At 47.5% G+C, this 23159-nt stretch overlaps 1 protein-coding gene across 3 annotated transcripts in view; it reads right to left on the reverse strand.

Annotated features, from left to right (window-relative positions):
• Positions 1 to 4148: 4148 nt before the first annotated feature.
• Positions 4149 to 23159, reverse strand: part of LOC144717694 (drebrin-like protein) — a 105702-nt gene continuing 86691 nt past the window's right edge. For 2 of the 3 annotated variants that reach the window (XM_078593249.1, XM_078593252.1), the window contains 5 exons: positions 15722 to 16101; positions 15285 to 15489; positions 14262 to 14371; positions 7681 to 7837; positions 4149 to 6083 (listed from right to left, as the gene is read on the reverse strand). In XM_078593249.1, the coding sequence (XP_078449375.1) occupies positions 5944 to 6083; positions 7681 to 7837; positions 14262 to 14371; positions 15285 to 15489; positions 15722 to 16101 (992 nt within the window). In that variant the 3' untranslated portion in view covers positions 4149 to 5943. The remainder of the gene's footprint in view (positions 6084 to 7680; positions 7838 to 14261; positions 14372 to 15284; positions 15490 to 15721; positions 16102 to 23159) is intronic. The other variant, XM_078593251.1, reaches the window with a different exon arrangement.

Genomic DNA, 23159 nt, shown 5'->3' on the forward strand with positions numbered 1-23159 from the left:
GGAAGAGCGCTGGCGGACAGTGGGACGATGCAGACGTCCAGAAGAAACAAATCGAGACCCGAAACATGGCACCTCCTGGCTTTGACATTCCTCGAAGACACCGGTAGTGTACCATAACACCAGCATGCCGATGAGCACGCATCCTTCGCGAACGTTCAATTAAAGACCCCCAAGCCACAGCGGTGCGATTGTGGCCATGCAAGCCACACTATGGACCACGCCGTTAACCGCTGTGACCGGCGTTCCTTCAATGTAGCAGGAAAAAACAAATCTACACGAACTCTCTCCTGAAGCCTTCTTGTCGTGGCCGGCAGACCTCGACAATGCCATTTTGCTCCTAAATATATCGCCATACGCAAGAACAGAATTTCAACATGTCAATAAAGCCTTGGAGAGTGTTTACATTGAAAAAAATAAATAACGTGCACCAATTTTCAACCTTTGAACAGAACCAAAAGTACGTATTGGTGTCGAACGAGCATCCACAATGGGCACTAACAGCTTGGTCAATAGTATAACAGTAGGAAAGCTAAGAGAGTGAAAATGAATGGGATGACGAACATTGAACGGCGATGGGACAACAATGTGCCCTCTATGATATGAGACGTTTATAGAACCCAGGGGCTGGTTTTCACCATGTGAATTCGGGTATGTAATACAGTAACTCCCAGAGACTCTAAAGACAAAGACTCCCCCCACCCCGTATAGCCTTAACAGACTGTTGGGGAAAGTGCTGCTAGCGAGCATCTATGAAGGCCGGCACGGCACACGAGAGGGTGGGTGGCCAGCACCACGCCCAGCCGCTTTTGTCTCCCCAGTGGCGGTTTACACACCGCACCAGGTACTCATTTGAGGCTGAGTCGACCTAGGGGAGGCCCAGGACCGGTTCAGATAATCATTACCGGTATTGGCCGTGAGCGGGAATCGAACTCGGGTCGACGGGTTCTTCACGCAGCGCGCTAACCCTGACGCACACAGACTTGGGTTGACCTCTGTCGCCAAGATGGGCAAACACATTTGTGTGTCCTTGAGCTACTGCCAGTGCAGACATCGTTGGTCAACCATCTCCCTGCTCAAGCGCGAGTGGGGGGTCCTGTGGCCCCATCTTGTTCGTGGCACCGACTCAGTGGCTGTGGGAAAAAAATACACATTCCTTTGATGGGGGACAAGGACTGGCGACTTCCCGCTGCGACGCTTATTTTACCGAGTCCTCCCTGGGTGGGGGACGATGATGACCCAAGCTGCTTCTCGACTGGAATGTGGACTCGTGACATTCAGGTTAAAATCCCGCGCTTGGCTCTCCCAGCTGCAGCATACTAAGAGACATCGCCGGCAGGACGTGTTGCCTGTTCTGTGTGGGGTTGTCCAAAAGTCAGGACAAATATGGGGGGTTTCACATTTATTTTTAAACTGCCTTCGAACCTTTTTAAATTGTTTATTTCAAGTTAATATTTTGTCTTTGATCATCATTATTACCGTCTATGTTTCATCTTGCCTTTCAGATGACATTTAAACAATATGAATACAAATTTTACTTAAAGATGAAGGCGTTCAATTAGTTTGTACGAATGCTGAAGGCAGCTGAGATCTTAAAAAAAGGTCCAAAATTAATTACAAAAGAGAATTCATGCATGCATTAATGTTCATGGAAGTCAGTTTGAACATTTGTTTAAAATACATTAAATATCCATGTCATTTGTTAAAATAAATAAATATAACCCTGCTTGTTCTGACTTTTGGGCGACCATGTATATTTTTAATGCGTCACGGGGGAGCAAAAAGAAAAACAAACACATATTTCTACATGACGACGTATACATATATTGCTTTTTAATGAAACATTCCAACGCCTTAATTTTTTTTTATCAAGGAAGATTCTCATTGTGTCAATGACGTTTTAAGGATGGTTCTATGATGTTGGGAAGTTTGGCCATTTTCGTAATGAGCTTGTTGCTACGTTTGCAAAAAAACCCAGAAATGCCTGGAAGAAAGAAATGCAAACAAAAGAAAAGCACGCGAAAACTTTTGCAGAAAAAAAACCTATCTGTTGTACTTCCTCCTCCAGACACATTGACTAAACGGCGACGTGGCTGTCCTGCACACGCTCTCAGTGCAAACTTTCCCAGCTGCTGGGCTCACGAGGAGTGAGCAATATCCAACAGCAGCTTAAATAACTGCCAGACGCTTATCCGAACCACCCAGGACAGAGACTCACAAAATGCCGTGTGGAATGAGGGTTCAAGAATCGATTCCCTCGCGTTCGCTGTCATCACAAACCGTACAATGCTTATCACTCATGAGTATTGTTAAAAACAAGCCGTGTTCACGACACAGCTAATTAGTGGACTGCATCTGAGAAAGAGCATTCGAAATAATACGCGTATACATGTAGAATGATGGGGTGGAGGAGTTTTGTAGCGGTTCGCGCATTGTGCTACGAATCCCGATACACGAGTTCATTACCTGGCCGTGGCAACCATCAGCGGAGAGCAATATCTGAACTGGTACTGGGTCATCCTTGACCTACCTGCACGAACCAGCGTGGTGAAGTATGGTCAAATAAAACCCATGACTCTCATGGCATGGAGAGGGCTTTATCCAGCAGCGGATTGACAAGGGTAGAAATTATTATTCGTATCATTTACTGATATATAGTTACATGTGTTAGTCTACCCAAACTAATCATTGCCATCAAAGCCCGCTGGAGTTCACATCGAGCATGGGTGTTGGTTGGCTTGGTCTGTTATTTTTGTGTCCTTTATAAAAAATGAGAATCACGGTGGGAAGTAAACAATATAGTTATCCTTTCGAGATGACGACGATGCATTCCATGGGGAAGTGGCTTTCCCATTGCTGGCTCTGAGCATTCAAGAGACGAATTCTATCGCACTGCTGGCCTGAAGTGCGTCGAGACACCTCGACTTGCCTTTGGAATTTCGATTGCAGTGTTTGGAGGATTTACATTTGAAATTCTATCCTCACGTCTCGTGAACAGCCTGGCATCTGTTTCTGGTGCGCCTATCTCAATAAACAAAAATGAATGTTTATTGACTTGATGGGCCTGTCGCATCCCAAAAGACCATTAGCAGGGAACAAAAATAAAAAGATAAAAGTTAATGGATTTGGCATTTACAACACGGTGAGGCATGCACCGTTTCCTGTGTGCCACACGAAAATACAAGTTTCGTAGAAAATCTCCAGAGAGCCTTTAAGGAAGTGTTCACAAAGTTCAGCACGGCTACAAACGACAACGGAAGCCACACAATCGGCTCGAAGAGTGAAAACTATTTCACGTGCAAGCTTCGAGGTCTTTAGAAATTGCCCGGTGTCTAGGCCATGCTGCATATAAAGGAAATAAATTAAATTATAGAAAATACGCCGTTACACTAGCGGACAGAGATAACACAGAGACACACAGAGAAAGACACAAAACAAAATTGCTACATTTTGTTTTCTTAAACTGCCTATTTCTCTCTCTAACATTGACCAGGCTCTCATAGGTCCATTCGATCTTTCTCTCCCTCGGTCGCTTCGGGGTGGATTTCCACACAACTCTCTCTAAAATGTACCAGTCTTGTTGGGTCTTTCATTGACATTCTAATTTCTCTGCTCCAGCAGCTGCCCCAGCAGACCCACCTCTCTCTCTGCCCCCCCCCACCTCTCTTTATTTAAAGCCTCGACACAGGCATTGAGTCTCTGTCTCTCTCTGCTTGTGTGTCTCTCTGTGTCTCCGTGTTTGTGTTTCGTCTCTCTCTCTCAAATTTAGTTCTACCTGATGACCATTGCTTGTGTTGCAATCGAAACATCGTATTCTATTATTTAATTTATTTTCTTTATACGTGACTTTACCGAAAGAACCAACCAACAATTCCTGCAGTCACGAAAGCTTCAAATCAAGTTTCATGCTGCCTATGTCGCAGTGCCAGAAGAAGTGGTCTCGGCGCACAAAGGGGAAAAAACCATCTAAGTCCAGTATCGGGTTTCACACGCACTGCACCATTGAACTGTATTATTAAACACCAGGCATCCTTCGTCTTGTGAATGTTCTCGACGCAACCAAAAGCCACAATTTCATAGCAAGAAGCGGACTTCACTTGAACCTTGGACACAAATAAAATGTGAGGCTGAATGATGGTCGACAGACGGAACATTGTACAAAAGCCATTGCTTCATTTTCAAAAAAACATACCATTTAAAATGACACACTCGCAATGTTTAGGAATATTAAGTTGGAGTAATACATTCCGGGGTGGTAACATTAACCCTAACAAATGCAAATTGATACATCTTAGAATCTGAGAAGGAAGCCAACTTAATGTGTTGTACATCGTGCATGCTATCGCTATCGGTATATATCGACAATGCGTGGAGGGGGCATGAACCACTGAACCTGGTCAAACGCCACCTGCAGTGAGTGGATGCTGTAGCACGTGAAAACCGAACGTGTCCTAACATAAAGGCCAGGAAAGTAATCCAACGTCTTTTCCACTGAGAATAACATATTTTATACAACAAGACCACCGCTCTGAACTTCAGTAACCAACAAACAAAACAACGATTCAATCTTAGGAAAACTTTTTTCTGGTGATGTAGGTTCAGAGACCATCAAGCCCAGCACCGTTATTGTAATGGCGAGCGAAGGCATGTCATGGCACGGGCAGCGAGACTTGTCATTCAAGCTACACACCACGCAGCTGAATCGTCCGTCGGTACAATTGGCTGAAATAAACCCAAGGCGTATTGTAATTAGAAATGCATAGTACGGCACAAAATAGCCTTCGCCACAGCCTTGTTCATGCTGCGCCAGTGTTGCTTTTCACATGTCAGTCACCCCACAACGTACGTTCCCAAATGGTAGCCCCCCCCACCACGCCCCCCCCCCCCATAGATGATCAAGGCCAAATGTAGTGGAAGCTTCTACGGTAGTGATATCCACGCGGCTTGACGGTTAGCCCGATCAACCCCGCAGGTGAGAGGCTACGGAAGGTTCTCGTTGGCAGCTTGCGAGTTGAATTTCCGATTCGTGGGAATCGACTCGGTCCACCACTCCTCTGTGGACAATGAAGTGAGGACCACTCTCTGTGGTTAGAAGTGTTCATCCCACGGAGAAAAAAATGGCCCTCTGCCATGTAAAATGTGCAATTTCGACCACCGGCTTTGATCGATTAGCACTGGCCCAATGCTTGTTTGAGCAGGGACATACTTAGACTAAGTCACCGTCGTTGTTGACTGGGCTGTGGCGAGCAACTCGCTGCACTTGGTAACCTGGCGTAACCGCCAGGGGGCTGGGATTTAAACCAGGAACCCGATAGTGACAACGCAGCGCACGTGTGCAATGGGCATTAGCCTCTGAGCCACCTCCCCCCCCCCGATCCCCCCAATACCTTCTCTCCAAAAGCAAACAAAAAAAATATTTAAATGCATAGTGTTGTTTAATTATTTGGCCATGGAATTCATACAAAGACATCATCAACAATCAGGGCCACTTACGTGAAAACACTTAAAACGGAGTGGGCGTAACACATTTTATATATGAAAGTAAAGTAGAAAAAAAATACCAACACACGAGCCAGAAAGTAATGCCAGGCTCAACAATTAAGAAAACGCAAACCGTAGCGGTGCGCGCCGACACTAGACCCCAAAAACAAGCAAGCGGCAGCCGACAGCGTAAAAATAACACAATTCTCTACTTAACCGCCGTGGAATGTGACGCGTCGGAACGATTTAACACCGGCTTGGATTGCTTGCGACGAACTCGGCTTGCCCGGGGCTCAGACCATGCTTGCATGCCGAGAGCATCGGAGCAGAGTAACAGTTTGGTCGTGGCGGCGTCGTCGTCGTCGCGCCCGTTTACTATTCTAGGTTTCTCATACGCCGACAAAAGCCGACTTAATTGTTTAACTTAGCGTGTGGCCGCCGCGGTGAGGGGGGGAGGGGGGCAGCTCAGTTGAGGAGTTGGACGTAGTTCGCTGGGAAGAGGCCGTAGCGTCCGTCGGGCCCGTAGCCGCGCCACCAGCCCTCGTCGATCTGGTCGATGTGCGTGATGAGGTCATCGGGGTCGAAGGTGATCTCCGTCTCGTCCGCTGTGCGTGAGCGACGGGGAGGCACGGGGAAGGAGACATCACGCGACGAGGGAGACATCCTATCGGGCCACCACTTTCTCTTGTCCCACTATTACGTCGTGCAAATATAAACGCCTCTTCCTTGATTCATGAGAACGATGATGATGATAATAAAAACATATTATAGCCGTTCTCAATCCACTAATGGATGAGGGCCTCCCCATGCAACGTAGGTTTGTTTTTTTATCATACTTCACCGCGCTGGTCAATGCGGGTTGGTGAAGGCGGGGAGGGCAGGACCAGTTCTCACATCACGCGCCACTGATGTTGGCAGTGGCAGGCAGACGAACTGGGGTCGCCGGGTTCATAGCTTGGTGTACTAACCTAACCACCGTATCACCGCTCCATCCAATGAGAACAAATATTTATTCAAGTGACGCAATTCAACTTTGTTGCCATTCTCGAATGAACATTCCCCAGCGAGCGATCTTCTCCCTCCAATGATGGCACTGAGCCAGTATTAAACATTCCACAAGGGCCAGCCTAATTATGGGGATGGAGAGTTGCCACCAGTGGTGACGAATGTGGCAGCAATACCCACTGTGAGCACAGAGACGCCATGGCCGACTTCAATTTCATTTCCGCTGACGCTGCAGCAGAGCGGAATGGTCATCATTTCAATTCCCGTTTGGGTAACACTCAGCACCCCCCCCACTCCCCCCCATCATCTCTACGGGTTGATACGTATGACTATGTGGGAAATCTAAGAGCTTCTTTACATACAGAGAAACGGACGCCAAAGAGAAAAGTGCAGAAATCCAACCACAGGCTCAGGGCTGCCGATGGAAATGGCCACATGCGGAGATGTGACATCTGTGTTTACATACAACTTATAGGAATATGCAGCAAAGGGAGAGAAAAAATAATCCCGAATAATAACTGTCGTATTGCAGATGCCGTCTGCTTCACAGTGGGGGGTTAAAGATCTCAACGACGTTATTTCACGAGAGAGCATCGGTGTGTTGCTGGCATCACAGGCAAAATTTGCCAGATTTGAATAATTGCTCGCAAATTACTCAATTGGATAAAAGCACGTGTAAAATCGCCCCCTACTGGTGGATGGGACTCGCCCCTGAAACAAAGCTCCTCCGTGAGAGCTTTGCACCGTAAGATTAGCATGGTTGCCTACGTACGGTGCGAAAGAATTTCGCACATACATACACACAAGAATGGCATGAATACCAAATCTACTGAACTAATACTGACTAAACTAAACACATTTTTATTCTATCAGGCAGCTCATTTTCAGGGGTGACCTGGTCACACATGATATTTCATCGAAGCAACGTATATGATCATCATAACACACGTGCGAGTTTATAGTAGCAGCCAAATAATAGAATCGAAACTCGTGTTGTTTCTAAATGTGGAGGTCGAGCGGGGGCGGTGGGGGAACTGGAGAAACCCGGAGAGAAATCCACACGGGCAGAAAGAGGACACGTAAAACCCCAAATATACAGCAGCAGGCATCGCCAGGGTCTGGGATTCAAACCCATGACCTCCCGCATCAGTGGCTGTGGCGACTAGCGAGGGGGGAGGGGGGAGGGCGAGCACGCACCGGCCTGGTAGTCGTAGAGGGCACGGGCGCACTGCCCTTTGCCCTCCAGGTCGTACTGCTCCGTCGGATAGCCGTCGGCAGACTCCTGCTGGTAGCCGTCCTGCTGGTAGGTCGGCTGTTCCTGGTACTGCGAGTAGTAGTAGCCGGACGGGTCCGTCTGCAAAACGCAACGGCGAGAGGGGCGCCATGGGCATAGAATGTTGCGAGCGCTCACACACCTACGTCTGAGCAGACGGGGTAAAGGAATGCTTACCAACGATACACTCAACGTTCAATCTCACAACACATTAGATATGCCAATAGGGTTAAGGCAATAAAGAACCGTGCAATACCGTCGTACGAGCACAGCTCCCTTCGTCAATTCACTGCTGGATGAGGGCCTCCCCATGCCACGCGGGCCGTGGGGAGTTGGCTACGCTGGTCAGTGTAGGTCGATAGGTGTGGAGTAGAGACTTTGGGGCACAATAAAAGTACAGTGCAACAATGGATCTTTGCTGCCGTGCCCTCTGCTGTAGACCGCACTTTCCCACAACCTATGACACCTGTCATGCATGGCGGTTGCTCGTCCAAGCACGATCAACCCAGCTTAGCTTCTTAGTTGTCTATGACCAATTTACCCAGAATGCAACTGATACCATTAGACCTCGGAAGAAATCACAACACGCTTTGCCAAAACCATGAAAGCTACAATGAACCAATTAAAAACCACACCTACCGATGTACACCATGACCCTCTTCCACGGTGACAGTCGTGACAATTAAAGCTTATTCTTGGCCAACTGCTCCTACAGAGCATAAACCATCACGCGAACTCCGGTTATCCTCGTAAGAGCGGCTTTTGGAGAGCAATCGAACGGAGACGGTCACCGCATCTCCCGCTTTCAGATGCGCTTCTGCGGCCATCTGGAATGCTCTTCCTTACGATATTTGGAAACCACTGGAGCCATGCACTTTTAAAACTAGATTGAAAATTCATTTCTTTAGAACTGCCTTTTATGCTTAGTTTGTTGGCCTTCCACGCACCTTCGATTAGCACGGTTGGCTACTTAGGGTGCAAAAAAGTTCAACATACAAACAAGACAAAGAACCCCCGTATAGCCTTAACAGACTGTAGGAGCAAGTGCCGTTGGGGAACACCTTTGAAGGCCGGAACAATACACGAGAGGAAAGATGGCCAGCACCACGCCCGACCGCCTTTGTCTCCCCAGTAGCGATGTTTGCACATCGCACCAGGTACTCATGTGAGGCTGACTTGACCTAGGGGAGGCCCAGGACCGGGTGAGATAAGCGTCATTTGCATTGGCCGTGAACGGCAATCGAACCCAGGATGTCGGGTTCATGGCGCGCTGCGCCATGAACCCGCCATGAACCACTACCCTACCGCTCCCCACACACAGACACGACCTCCTACACCAGCGGCAGGTGGCCACGCTACAACACACGGAGCTCACGGGGATGAGTCGTCGGCGACTGACGTGAGAGCGCCAGGCATGGAAGGCGCTGCTCACGCGACCCATGCGGCACTGCGATGACACTGGTAAGTTGTTGCACGTGAGCTGAGCATGTATGTATGTATGCATGATGAACTTCTTTCGCACCTTACGTAGCCAACCGTGCTAATCCGCCAAGCTGCGTCGGTGAAAATGTTTGGGATTAAAAAGATTACCATCCTTGTGCTACTTTAAATCACTTTCGGACCTCTGATTTCCTTTCATAAGCACGCGGAATTCATCGCTCAACTTTGCAGACAAAGTTTATAAAACGTGATTCTTTTACGATGTTAACTAGCTCGGTGCTGTTTTACGCGCAACATTTACTATAGGCGATGTTGTTTTACTACCATTGTTATATTCATTATGCTGCTTGTACCATGCCATTCGGACCTTGACTGCGTACAATTGTTTTTAAGAAGTTTTGTAACTGTTTTCACTGTATCCAGGTTCCAATTGTGCGACGACGTCCCCATCGGGTGTTTGTCTGTGCCAAAAAATAAACGACCAACCAAACAACCTTTGTACACAACCACTCAAGACCATTTCGCTTTCTTTTAAAACTCGACATCGAATCTACACCTACTGAGGTTGGCGCGGCACGTGCAGGCAGGGGCCAGCAATGCATAGAGCTACCTTGGTCTCACGCGCACGGCTGGCGACGATATCATGGCACGGGCTATTTGCAGAGACGGCAATCAAGACGCCTTTACGGCCAATGTCTGTTCTCAATTTCCTACATTTACTTTGGGCTGCATCGACCTAGAGGCCCACCGCACCTCGCCGATCATTCAGATACGAGCCGCAATCGGCGCGTATCATCGGAAATAGAACCCAGGGAGCCGGGAGTTGTGGTTCAACTCACTAACCAGTGACAAGGGAGGCCCAGTGCTTAAATGTCAGCACCACAGCACCCTTATACCACACACAAAGACAAATATACCCCCTCCCGCTCCCAACTTCATAGGGACATACAAACTGTTGTGGCAAAGCGCTATCAGCAAGCATGCGTGGAACGCTAGGGGTTTGTGTGGTCAGCACCAAGCCTCACCATCTCTGCCTAACCAGTGCTGATGTTTATACATGGCACCAGCTACTCTTTAAAGGCCAAGTCAGCCCAGGTAAGGCCCAGTGCAAGTGCAGATATCACTGGTCACTGATGTGAGTTAGCGGTGTAGTTGGGAATCAAACTCAGGTGAGATGGGGTCTTAGTGCAGTGCACTTAACCACCACACCATCACTGCCCCCCCCCTCCCCGAGTACACAGACGCACGCACAAACGCGTACGTGAACCTTAGCTTGCTGGCTGCGCCTGAAAGACGCCTCTCCCTGCTATTGTATGCACTGCAAAGTGTTTGGCTTGGCCAAGGCACATGTGTGACTTCAAATGAAATCAGAGCTTATCTTGGTGTGGGAGAAAGCGGGGGGCGGCACGCACTTTATCTTATCACAAGCAAAGGCTTCACTGACTCGCATATCCCTGCAACCGATAGGACGAGACCTTGGATATGGTACACCCTCGTAAAAATATTATTCGCCGATAATGACAGAAACTGATGGTAGGTGAGGCTGATTGCGAGCGTGCCGTTTGACGATAAGGTGAAAACAACAAATGTAAGGCTGTCTTATGAGATACGAGCCAGAAGCATGGCTCTTAAAACCAATTGTCGTAAACAGGGGGATGTGCGGCTAATCGTGACAACTATGACATCACCCAGCGCGGCAAGCTATGTTCACAACAATCCAATTGTGTCTTTGTTTTATTTTTAAAGATGTTTTGTGAAATGTAAGTCATCTGACGTGTGTCAAAACACACTGAATGGTTGATATTCAAGTACGGCTACAATGCTACGTTTGGAATCTCAGTAATTATAAAGATGTCCAATGTTTGAATATGCTCTCAGTGGGATATTCCTGTATTTAGTTCATTTGGACATCGTTTCAACGTTTTTGTTTTGTTATCGTGCAGTTATTACTACCGCCACACTTCTCTCTCACTCCCTGCTGTCTGCCAGATCTGATTTGCACAGGCGACAGCCAATTTTACGACTTGCTCCTAAAGTACGGCAAAGTCCTCCTAATCGCGTGTTGACACTATAAAATGTTTTTTCTTTAATGGGGTTCATATTCTTGGCTCTTTCGGTAAAGTCACGTAGAAGGAAAATAATACAATAATAAAAACAAAACAATTAAATTCTCACGTTTCGATTGCAACACAAGCAATCATCAGGTGTGAAAACCACCGCAAGAAAATTTGAATAAAAAATAAATTCTTGCTGTGGTTTTCACACCTGATGATGATTGCTTGTGTTGCAATCGAAACGTCGTGAGAATGTAATAGTTTTATTTTTATTATTTTATTATTTCCCTTCTACGTGACTTTACCGAAAGAACCAAGAATATGAATCCCTGCAGTCACGTAAGCTTTAAATCGAAATTTAATGGGGTTGTTTCTTCTATTGGGGAATACTTTGTGCGCAACGCGGAACGCGCAGCGTTATATAACACAGTTTATGAGCGGTCGACGATTAACTACTTTCTTGAGCTGTGCGGCCGAACAATGGGGGAATTCTGGGTTTTCGCGCGGAGTGATACGGTATGCGGCGCGTACTCTCATCTCAACCCTCTGTTCTGCCATGGGATATCTACAGGCTGATTTTATAGCGCAAATGTGCTACAAATTTGCATCGTATATATTCATGCCCTGTAATGTATATACAGTAATTCCTTGCTAAACGTGGCACTTTTCGGGGAGCGCATCTGCCTGCGAGTAGCCATGACCATGTGCATGATAACGTTAATTTTGGGTTAGTACGCGTAAATATTAATGTTTCGTTAACCCACCACCACCCGACGCGTCCAAATAGTAAGGTTTGTCACGTAAACAAAACGTTCCAATGAGTCACGACTTCAGCACACCAGTTGTGTGTTGAAGAGTAAACCCAGAACATTTACAATTCTAGTACGACCTTTCGCTGGCGATTACAACCAGCTTCATCAGGCGATTTTCCAGAATTGTGAAGAAGATTTTCCGTTTCTGTCTTAAACAGAGGAAAGGCGACGTCATCACCGCGAGCCTAACAGGTGCGTATAGACCACGACGATGTGGCTTCAAGGTTGCGCTTGGTCGTGGGCCACTGGGTGCAACTCGGACACCAGTCTCGGTCACCCGCCATCACCCCCCCTCCCCCCACCTCCCCCCGGTCCTCTACACAAGACCCACGCCCGTTTGATCCCCACTTCACGGTCACGCCCACAATGCTTTCACGCGCCGCTCCAAACGTTCAAGTGGCCTTCCGTCACCTCGCCCTGCGTCGAAACTCCGAGCGCCTCTCTGTGAGGCTTTGAGGCTCCTTTTCTCGTCGCTTGGTTCAAGGGCGGCCCCCCCCAATAACCGCCTTTCGACATCCCCGAGCCACGCGGGGACACGGTGCACTTCACACTCACGCGATCCGATCCCAAAATCGATCTCGAATCGTAATAATTCGTCGCGAAGGTCTACGTACGGTACTGTTAAATTTACCTCCGACGAAAAGTTTACTGCGGTATTATTTCCCATGTCGAAGAGCAAATCAGATTTTTAAATCCTTTATATTAAGTTTGCTTGCTTGCGTGCTTGCGTGCTTGCTTGCGTGCTTGCTTGCTTGCTTACGACCGTGCAAATCTTTCGGTCGTTTTTTAACCTACTTCCCGTGATCCAATCGAGCTGACATTTTCCACACAGACTCGTTGTACGAGACAATTAATGTTCGTGAAAAAAAATTCTCAAAATTTTACACTTTTTAGGCAAAAAAAAAATATTTTACATATATTCAAATAGAACTTCTTCTTGGTTCTTTCGGTAAAGTCACGTAGAAGGGAAGTAATAAAATAATAAAAATAAAACATAATAAAACAATTCTCACGACGTTTCGGCCACAACGCAAGCAGCGCCCTCGCTTCCCATGCCAAAGGTCGTGGGATCGATCCTCGCGTCCTCCACAGGCGAATATATTTTTAAATCCTTTATATTAAGTTCGCTGCCACGCATATAAAGGATTTATAGTGAAAAACTTTGTTTTTACGGGTTATACTTATTCGTGTGTCTCTTTCGCCCTGTTGCTTGGTTTCGTATATACTTCCGTTAGTATGTTAGAGACCGCGTGTTATTTATTTACACGCCACTTTGTTGTTTATAAACATAATCGCTCAAGACACGCGCCACTGTTCGGTGTGCACAGCCGCGACAAGCAGATCCCCAACTCTGCCGCACTTGCCGTGGGTGCGAATCAAAATTGCCATGATCTCAGCGCAGTGTGCCAACCACTACACTGCACCACACAAAACAAAGACAACATCAACCCCCCCCAGCCGTATAGCCATATAGACTGCTGGGGCAAGTGCTGTAAGTGAAAACCTATTCAGGCCTGCATGGCACATAAGAATCAGAATATGCTGGAGGAATCTGATGAGCTATTAAGCTCTTTTTCACAGATGTCTAGTAGGGGGCTGGTGTAGCCAGCATCATGCCCAGCCGCCTTTGTCTCCCAAGTGCCGATATCTAGGTACCGGTACTCATTTAAGGCAAACTTCCCCCTCGAGGGAGGTTCCAGAACCAGCTCAGACGTCACTGACGTCATCTGTGGCTGGAAATGAAACTACCGCTCACCACACACAACGATCCCCCGTGTAGCCTGAACAGACTGTTGGGGCAAGTGCTGCTAGCGAGCACCTATGAAGGCCGGCAAGGTACACGAGGGGGTGGGTGGCCAACAACACGCCTGGCCACCTTTGTCTCTGCAATGGTGATGTTTACACACAAGGTACTCATTTGAGGCTGATTCAACCTAGGGGAGGCCCAGGACCGGTTCAGATAATCGTCACCGGTGTTGGCCGTGAGCGGGAATCGAACTCAAGTTGCCGGATTCGTAGCGCAGCAAGCTAAACCGCTACACTACCGCTCCCCATATACACGCGCACACACATTCACACACCCAGACGTTTGCAAAGACAGCCGAGGGACAGCACTTCAAAAAAGGAAAGCAGCACCGCCAGACTGGACAGGCACGCAGGCTTGCGTGGGGCAGCAGGAAGCCAGGTGCGATCCCTGACCTGTGCCGTGTCCTGGCCGGGCTGCTCGACGTGCGCGGGACGCTCCGTGCCGTTGTTGTTGTTGTTGCCGGCCTGGTGCGGGTAGTACGCGTCCGCCGCCGGCTGGTGCTCTGCAGGCGGCACGCAGCGGCGCATCATCCGTACAGCCCTCCACCACGTCCGTGCAGAACCGCCCAGAGCCAGAGGGGCAAAGGGGACTAGTTGCCCCCTGGGTCTCACACAAAAGAGGTGCCCCCCCCTCCCCCCACACACAACGTAGTTTATACTCTTTGGTTCTTTCGTAGGTATAAAATAAAATAAATCACGACGTTTCGGGCGCAACACAAGCGTCCATCATCAGGTGGGAAAGCATGGTCTGCTGCATGCTTTACCGAAATAACCAAAGAGTATAGATTCCTGTAGTCACGAAAGCTTCAAATCAAGATACATGTAGTTTGTTTGTGTTTGTGAATAAGGCCTCCCCCCACCCGCCGTGGCGTTATACCCTGGGGCCTCCATCTCTGGGTCTCCAGGAAACTCTGGGCGGCGCTGGTCACAAACACAAAGTGCAGAAGCTGCTCCCGGTGTATGTGTGTGGGGCTGGTATGGGTGGACGTACGTATGTATATTGAACTTGTTTTGCACCAAACAATGCCAACCTTGCTAATCGGAGGTGCAGAGGAAGGACAACAAACTAAACACAAAAAGCAGTTCTAAATAAATTAGTTTTCAATCTAGACGATGATTCAAAATTGCATAGCTCCAGTGGCGTCCTAATATCAGAAGGGCATTCCAGACGGCCGCAGCATGCGCATCTGAAAGCGCACGATGCGGTAACTGTCTTTGTTCGATGGCTCGCCAAAAGCCGTTGCGAGGATGACCTAACTTCGCGTGATGGTTTATGCTCCCTGACTTGCGTGTTTCTATGTGTTTGTGCGCGTGGAAAGCGGCAGCGCAGCGGGTTAGCGTGCTGCGCTACCAATATCGGTGACGTTGCAGCGAGCAGGCTCTGCTTGTGCCGTCAATCAGGCCGCATTCCCTCACCGTCATCCCAGTCGTTGTCGTCAGGCCGCTCCTGCTCTTCCTCCTCGGGCCTCCACAGGGCCTGGGCCTTCTGCAGCACAGCCGCTGTGCCCGTGCGGCCCGCTGGCGACAGTGGCGACGTCTGCGGCGATGCTGGAGGGCCGGCAGCTGGAGGGCCGGCAGCTGGAGGGGCGGCAGCTGCTGGTGTGGCCTGCGATGGGAACACCTGCTCCAGGGTTAACGATCTCACTCCACTTATCTTCCTCGCCTGGTATGCAGGAGGTCGGGGGTTCGACCCTGACACCTGTAGATTTCGTGTTTGCATGTCTCTCTCCCCGTGGTTGTGTTATTGACGAGCATGCCCCAGGCTTTGGCCGTCCGTGCTTGTGCACCCCACTGCCGGTGCAGCACACCGATTTCTCGTTTTGCCATTTCGACTTAACTTTGGTGTCTATTACCTGCTCGTCGTTGATCTGCGGAGCACGTGTCGGCGATGCCTTTTGCTTCAGTGGCTGCTGCTGCGGCTGTTGCTGCTGCTGCGGCTGTTGCTGCGGCGGCTGTTGCTGCTGCTGCGGCAGCTGCTTCTTCGGCTGCGGTGGCGACGGCGGAGGCGACGCCGATATCGACGGTGGCGGGGAAGCCGCCCTCTTCTCTGCCGCCGGGGCCCGGCTCTCGGAGCGACTCTGCCACGGCGGAGACGCAGCAGCAGTAGCAGCAGGAGCCGCCCGGGGAGGGGACGTCTGCCGGGCCGAACGCTCCGGCGACGCCGCTTGCCGTTTGTCGGCCGGTCGGTGCGAGTCCACGTCCGTCGATGCCTCGAACTCAGGAATCTCGAACACTGTGGAGGAAACGGGGCCGGATTAAGAATCGTCGTCTTGAAATGGACAACGGAGTCAGAAGTTTGTTTCCCACCAAGTAAAGCTCATACAGAGCTAAGGAGCTCTTTTTTAAGGGGGCGACTCAGCCAGCAGACGATATGGAAGCATAGAAAGGTTTACACTTGTTATTGAGTCGGAATTCTCGGAGGCACTCTTTGTGAATGAAGCTGTTGGTAAAGTATGTGTTGAGCATACTTTTAATAAAACACTGTAACGGTGGTGCAGTGGTCAGCATGCTGAGCTGAGGTGGCTTACTGGCCAGTCAACCGGGACAAGTGATATCTCAATCTGTCACTAACCCGGACTGACCAGCATGGTGAAGGATGGGAAACATAACCCCCATGACCAATGTGGGATGGGGAAGCCTTCATCCAGCAGTGAATTGACAAAGAGCAGTAAATTAGTACCATATATTAACACAGTAACTCGCCTATCTTGGGTAGGGTGCTTAATTCACCAACCAAAAGGTTGCAAATTCAAATTACTGTTAGCAGCCCACATAGATGGTAGTCTTACGGATGAACTGGTCTTCACCACATTAACTTAGAGTAAATTGAAAGGATTTGGCTGCAATACATTTGCACATGATAAGTCACTTCGCTGACCTATCATTTGTGGCCAGGTCGCTTCTGAAAGAGCGCTATATAGCTCAGTGGGGGCCTTACCCGAAAACATTTTAATTGTTTATCGAATACACACTTTTCCACCACTGGCTCACAGCATAGTCCCACGTTCAACTGACAGCACAAAGACGAAATGTCCTCCTGCCATGTCACAGTATCACCTGATCCGTTTACGTAACACCGACTTGCATTGTAAGATTCATATCTGTTAGGGACGTGCTGCTCTCTGGGAGTTCAAGTTCTTGTCCTGAAGAGGGACTGGACTCGGCCAAAAGAACGCGGAATAAAATCATTTGACTCGGGACTGGCAGGCGGAGATGGGCACCACTCATTGTTCACTCCCCGAGAAGGGGGACAACTTGGATTTGAGGAATTGTGGAATTTGCAACTTTGCTGTGAAAGAAGATTTTCACGAGATTGATATTTTGGTGCCACATATTTGCACGAGTTCACGAGCACTAACGGCATACGGGGGGGGGGGGGGGCCTTCAAACGTTTAAGGCCACAGTCAACAGACAATCGCGTGGCAATTTCATTGCACAGTGCACATTTGTGCTATCGTTGCAGCGCTGCATTTGGGAAACATAACATGAAAGTAAAGTCTTAAAGTCACTTTATCAATCAAAATAATAAATGTGATAAATAGCTGTTAATAGTTTTCACTCGCTGTATATCAAGCATGACTGAAAGACAAACATCATGAAAATAAGCACCCTGTGAGAGGTTAGCCTGCCATAAAAGATCACACCCAAATGTATAAATATCTGCAGGACAATCTGGCTGAACGATGGACGGCAATAATATTTATGCCTGCTCCAAGTCGGTGTATTTGACACCCAGAGTTCAAAGCCTCGAATTCTGATAAATGCAACCAGAAAAACAAGTAGATTTTATTTGACAGATTAGTTCGTCGAATGTGTCGTGTACTAGGTTGTCGAATGTGTGTACCACGATGGCAGAGGTTGGAGCTTTTTTTAATGCTGAACAAAAACTTTCTTTTACCAGGTAAAACCGACCGAGCTACGTAGCTCTTTTTCAGAAGTGACCTGGCCACAAATAATAGCTCAACGAAGTGGCTTATCATGTGCACATTTATAGCAGTCAAATGATCTAAACGCATGTTTCTAAATGTGGGGGGGGAAATCTGAAGACACGGAGAAAAATCCACGTGACCACGGGGAGAACATGTAAACTCAAAATATACAAGTGTCAGGGGGTTGGGATCGTACCCACGACCTCCTGCGTACCAAGCGAGGAGATAACATCTCGCCACCACGGCACCCTATAGATGCGTTTATAGATGTCGCCAGGAGCAGTGGAGTGCTGTCACTGTATTGAAATTGTATTTAGAGAACAGGAGTGAAATTGGAGCATAATTACTACTCGGATGCTCCTGACTGGGATTTTAATAGCTTTTTATTCCGTGAACAAAGCTTAAAAGTTACGTGTTGAATAGGCATGAGGTGCGTGTACGTATCTCCGAGTGAGATTATTGTTTTATGGGTTGCCTCTTCGTAAAAAAAGTAACAAAAATCAGAGGAGGTGTCTGTGCTCAATTGAGGCTCAAGCGGTAATCGTCTCCTTTGACAATCTTTTTCCTCGGGCCTCCACAATGTTGACATCCGGCAAAGCGCTTGTCAACTGATTGACTTTGGAGTGATAACCAGAAGACTCGACACCACCGACCGACACTGTAGACTGGGATTGGAAATTGAAAGCTTCCAATTGTGAGTGGACAATTTAAAACAACAGACTGTAAACATTGTTTTACTCAGATGAAAATACAATAGAAACTAAAAAAGCCTCAATGTGAGCACAAAAAATACAAAATTCTGGATCGACTTTAGTTTAGAATTGTTGACAGACCAGTTACATAATAGGAGTTTTTAGGTAAAATTTGTGAAGAAAATGTGTCGTCAAACCCGCCACCACCCTACACAGCTAATTAATAAGGTTTGTAAACAAAACGTGCCAATTCGTTACTAATTCAGTACACCGGTGTGTTGGAGAGTAAACCCACATTTACTATTCGAGTACGACGTTTCATCATTAATTCAACACACCGGTGTGCTGTACTAGTAACGAATTGGCACATTTTGTTCACGTGACAAATCTTACTAATTGGCTGTGTTGGGTAGTGGCAGGCTCAACGACACATTGATATATTTACGCGATCTAACTCAAAAACCTCTATTGTGGATATTGGTCGTGAAAGCCCCACTGCGTGTTAAACCTTACACTCCACAAAACACCGAATAATGCTGAAGTAGAGGACCCTTCTGCCAGCAGTGGCATGAGCAGGCAATTGCAGGACTGCTCCTTTACCTGCTACACGCACTGCATTTGCCTCGTACTTTAGTCCAGGTTACCCTTGCAAAAGAGGTTCATCTCGAAAAGGCCGTCACGTCGTTATGATAATGTTTGTATGCAGAACTTATTTTGCACCATACGGAGCCAAACCGTGCTCATCGGAGGTGCTAATTGGCTGCCAAACCTGCCATCGTTATAAATGTAAAACTGAATTTGTAGCAAAATCTCGCTATTTTAAATTAAACGTGCATAGCTGCTCTGCCCAAGTTAACGAGTCGGCATTTTTGTGGCTGTAAATTCCGCGTCTGGTGTGTGCCTGTCGTGCCGGTCAGTTTATTTGCTTTAAGGTGGTCAAATTAGATATGGCCAAGCAGGAAATCCGCAAATATTGCCGAACAATAAAAACTACCGTTCCTGCCACGCATCCGCCATCCGCCACCAGGCCACGTGTTTCTTTGCTGCTGTCTCTTGATGTGCGACCATCGCTCTCAGATCCTGGCTGCCAGCAAGCTTGGAAATCGGGATAAATCAGCAAGCTTGTCAAATTCTTCGTGACCTTTCAAAAATGTGTGACTTCCACACGGCTTGCACTTCCAAGAGACTTTGCTCATTTGCAACGCCCGCCACCGACCTTGAGAGAAACAGTAAGCTTGAACACGACAAAGGCAAAAGGAAAAGCCGTACAAAGGTAATCAAAAGTAAAACATCTAGCTTAAACTAGATTTTATTTTTATTCCGTTTTTGTACACGGTGTACTTTTACACAGCAATATATACCCAAGGTCTGCTTTGGACACTTATTCACTATTTCCGCTTATGTGTTTGTCTTCTCGTCAAGAGAAACTGACGATTATACCCACACATCGGAGGACTGACTCACCCCATCATAATCTCACCATGGTAAAAAATTACCACTTTGTGGAAAATAAACATGCAGACAAAGCGCCTCCTTCACATATCTGTCCCTCCACATAAAACAGTTTCAGCAGCATCGCTTCAACACAAGCACACCCCTGAAATCATTTAAACATAGTGTCTTATCGGCAGTCAGACTTGAACCAACGTTGGCCAACTGCCAGATGCTTGTATGTACGTATGGTGAATTTCTTTCACACAGTACGTACCCAATCAGGCTAATCGGAGGTGTTCATAGGCAAGTAACCACAACAACGTTGATCATCATTCCACACTTTGTGGGAACTCGATGAGAGTCATCTAATGAGACGAGTGACCCTTGCTACAGAACGTGGAATTCCCACAACTGGCTTAGGGAGTCAGTATACGAGACACTGTCCCACAAAGTCCTATTTAAATTGTGGTTTATTATAAGACTGATGACATCCAGAATCAGAATCTTTATTCATCTTGGAGGAGAAATCCAATGAGGTACAATGCTCTTTTTCACAGATTTCCAGAAGGGGCGGCTCAGCAAACTTCAACAACAAAAATAAATTAAGGATACAAGAGTCAGTTAAACAACAATAATAACTTTAATTTTATAGAGTCATTCATGCAAAAAGGATCCCATAACGCTGTAGGTTAATCTATATATATAAAAGGTTAATTTGTGAATGTGTGTCTGTTCCAAAAAATACACTTTTGTATTTTGGGGGGGGGGGGGCGCAATAATGGGTATATTTTGCACGGCAAGTGAGCTGTGACGTCACATCTGTGATGTCACCCGCATGCGGCAGCGTCACGCAGTGTGCCTGCTGACGTCACGCACCCCCCCCACCCTCCGCGTAGGCCGTGCATTAATCCAAGACAAGAATCCAAGTCTCTGGCGAAGCCGGGTAGTAAAGCTAGTTAAATATAAGGACCAAATCCATTATACAGTCACTACCGAAGCAAATGAAAATCCTACGAGCAAGGAAAACAAACACAATTAAGGAATGTCACCAAAACAAAAAGCCCTAACAACAACAAAAAGTTATCACAACAAAGAAACGAGTCCATGAGGTGGTCTACGACTACACCACGTCGCAGACCACAATCCCAACATTCCAACCAAGGCAGGAAACCGTCACAATTGGGGCAGTGGTGGAGAGGCCAAAAAGTTACGACTCATTTAGACCAATCGGTCAAATGTCCAAAAAGTTTTTTTCAGCGTATGCCTGGATGAATAAAAAGACCTTTGGTTCAGATGTGAATAATAACATTATGGAGTTGATTTATCGGATGTGGAGTGGGGAATGTATTCCAGAAAGCTCCTCCACTGATGGTTTTAAGTAGTATTTTTTGGGGCAGAGAGCAGAACCTAGAAAAGATGAACGGAGGAACCCAGGGAGAGGAGTAAACTGAAATCAGAAGGGAAAGATAGGCAGGGGCTAGCACATGAATAATTTTGAAAACAGGAAGTGTGCAATCTTGAGAAAAGTTAAGAGAGTCGCTTAAAAATAAATAAATAAAAGCGAGGAAGTACAAATTGCACGAGTAGGGTAGTCCCTCGGTTAACGTTATTAATCCGTTCCACGAAAAATACTGTTAACCGAAATAACTGTTAATCGAATAAAGGAATTACATGTTATAAGAAAACATTACTGAGTCTGCAAGAGAGCTGTTTCCACTGCCAATATAGAAAACACAATGTAAACAAAGCCAGTCGAAGTATAAACGCTCATAGATGGGCGTCACCGATTGGCTGAGGGCATGGCACAGCCCCACATGCATATAACCTTAATCTAAATTTGAACGTTAGTCGAAACCATGGGGTCCTACTGGAGGCGAAACATTCACCGAAAAACCATTTAACCGATGTCACTGTTAACTGAGGTACATAAATCCCTGCAGATTTGTCAACACCAAAAACGTGCTTTGGCGACTCCCTGCAGGGGTGTCAACTGTGCGAACGCTGGAACCAAACTTCCAAATCCCTCGCGAGTAGCCGTCGGCGGTGAGCACAGCGACCAACAACATATCCAGGCCACGTTCACATCCCATTGCCTGACACTGAAGCTCAGCAATAGAACGCGTACGAGGGGACGTCTACAGGGGAGACGGAGCGATGAGATTGGTCCGTGTCCCGGATTCTAGCTGGAACGTTGCATCGCAGGATCACGAGTGTGGCGGCCGCGGTGCTGGCGGCTTGGGGAGGCCTTCATCCAGCAGTGGAATGATCATGGCCTGATGATGATGAATATAGACATTTAAGAGGTGCCATGGATTGTAAGTTGAATAGTCTGCAGGCAAAATGTATCTGCCAGTGAATCTTAGAACGTGGGAACCCGTTGGCCGACCGTCATGCGCCCTGTTTGTGCAAATGTTTATGCTGCTGATTTGCAAGTGCAATGACGTGTCCCGGAAACGTGGCAAGGCCAGTGAATAAACAATCTCTTATTTTAACCATACGTGGGGGCAATTATGGTTTACGGCACGCATAGTTCAACATTTGTTTTTGTGAAAGCAATTCGTTGAATAAAAGCGCACCAGATTACACGAATCCCAAGGTTACAAACGTGAAACGTCACAATGTGGGTCAATCGAGGACATGTGTCTGTGTTCATTTGCGCCAGCAAATCTAGCAACGTCTTGGTAGACAACAATGATTCATTTGGACCTAGTGAGTTGGCACAAGAATAAACAAAAGCCTCTCACTTAATTGCCAGACACGACACGTATGTTTGTGTTGGAGAGAGCTGGGAAATGCCCAGAAAAAAAACGTCCAGACCGTTTGACCAATGCAGAATTCTGTATGTCTCCCCGAGAAACATCTGCAAGTCGTCACAGGTCAAATTCACTGCTAGCTAATGAATCACCGATTGGTACAGCGTTGTATGTGAACTCCCTCGCCTGGTATGCAGGAGGTCGTGGTTTTGATCCCAACCCTGACGCTTGCTGCTGTATACTTGGAGTGTTGCAGGTCTCTCTCTCTCCGCTTCCCACCTCTATTTGCTCAACAACGTGTACACTGCAGTTAGTCGACCGTGCGGTGGGGGTTAAAGCGTCGGTATGCCCAACTCTTCCAAGGCGTGGAAGAATAGGCCAAAACACCATCTGGAGGTGCTCTCTAGAGCTCCCTCTCGTGGAAGCCCTGTCGTCAGTATTAGCATGAGCAGGCAATTGCAGAACTGCCCCATTACGTTCTAC

This window comes from Lampetra planeri, chromosome 4 (genome assembly GCF_965212315.1).
Source record: "Lampetra planeri chromosome 4, kcLamPlan1.2.h2, whole genome shotgun sequence".
Taxonomy (NCBI): Eukaryota; Metazoa; Chordata; class Hyperoartia; order Petromyzontiformes; family Petromyzontidae; genus Lampetra; species Lampetra planeri.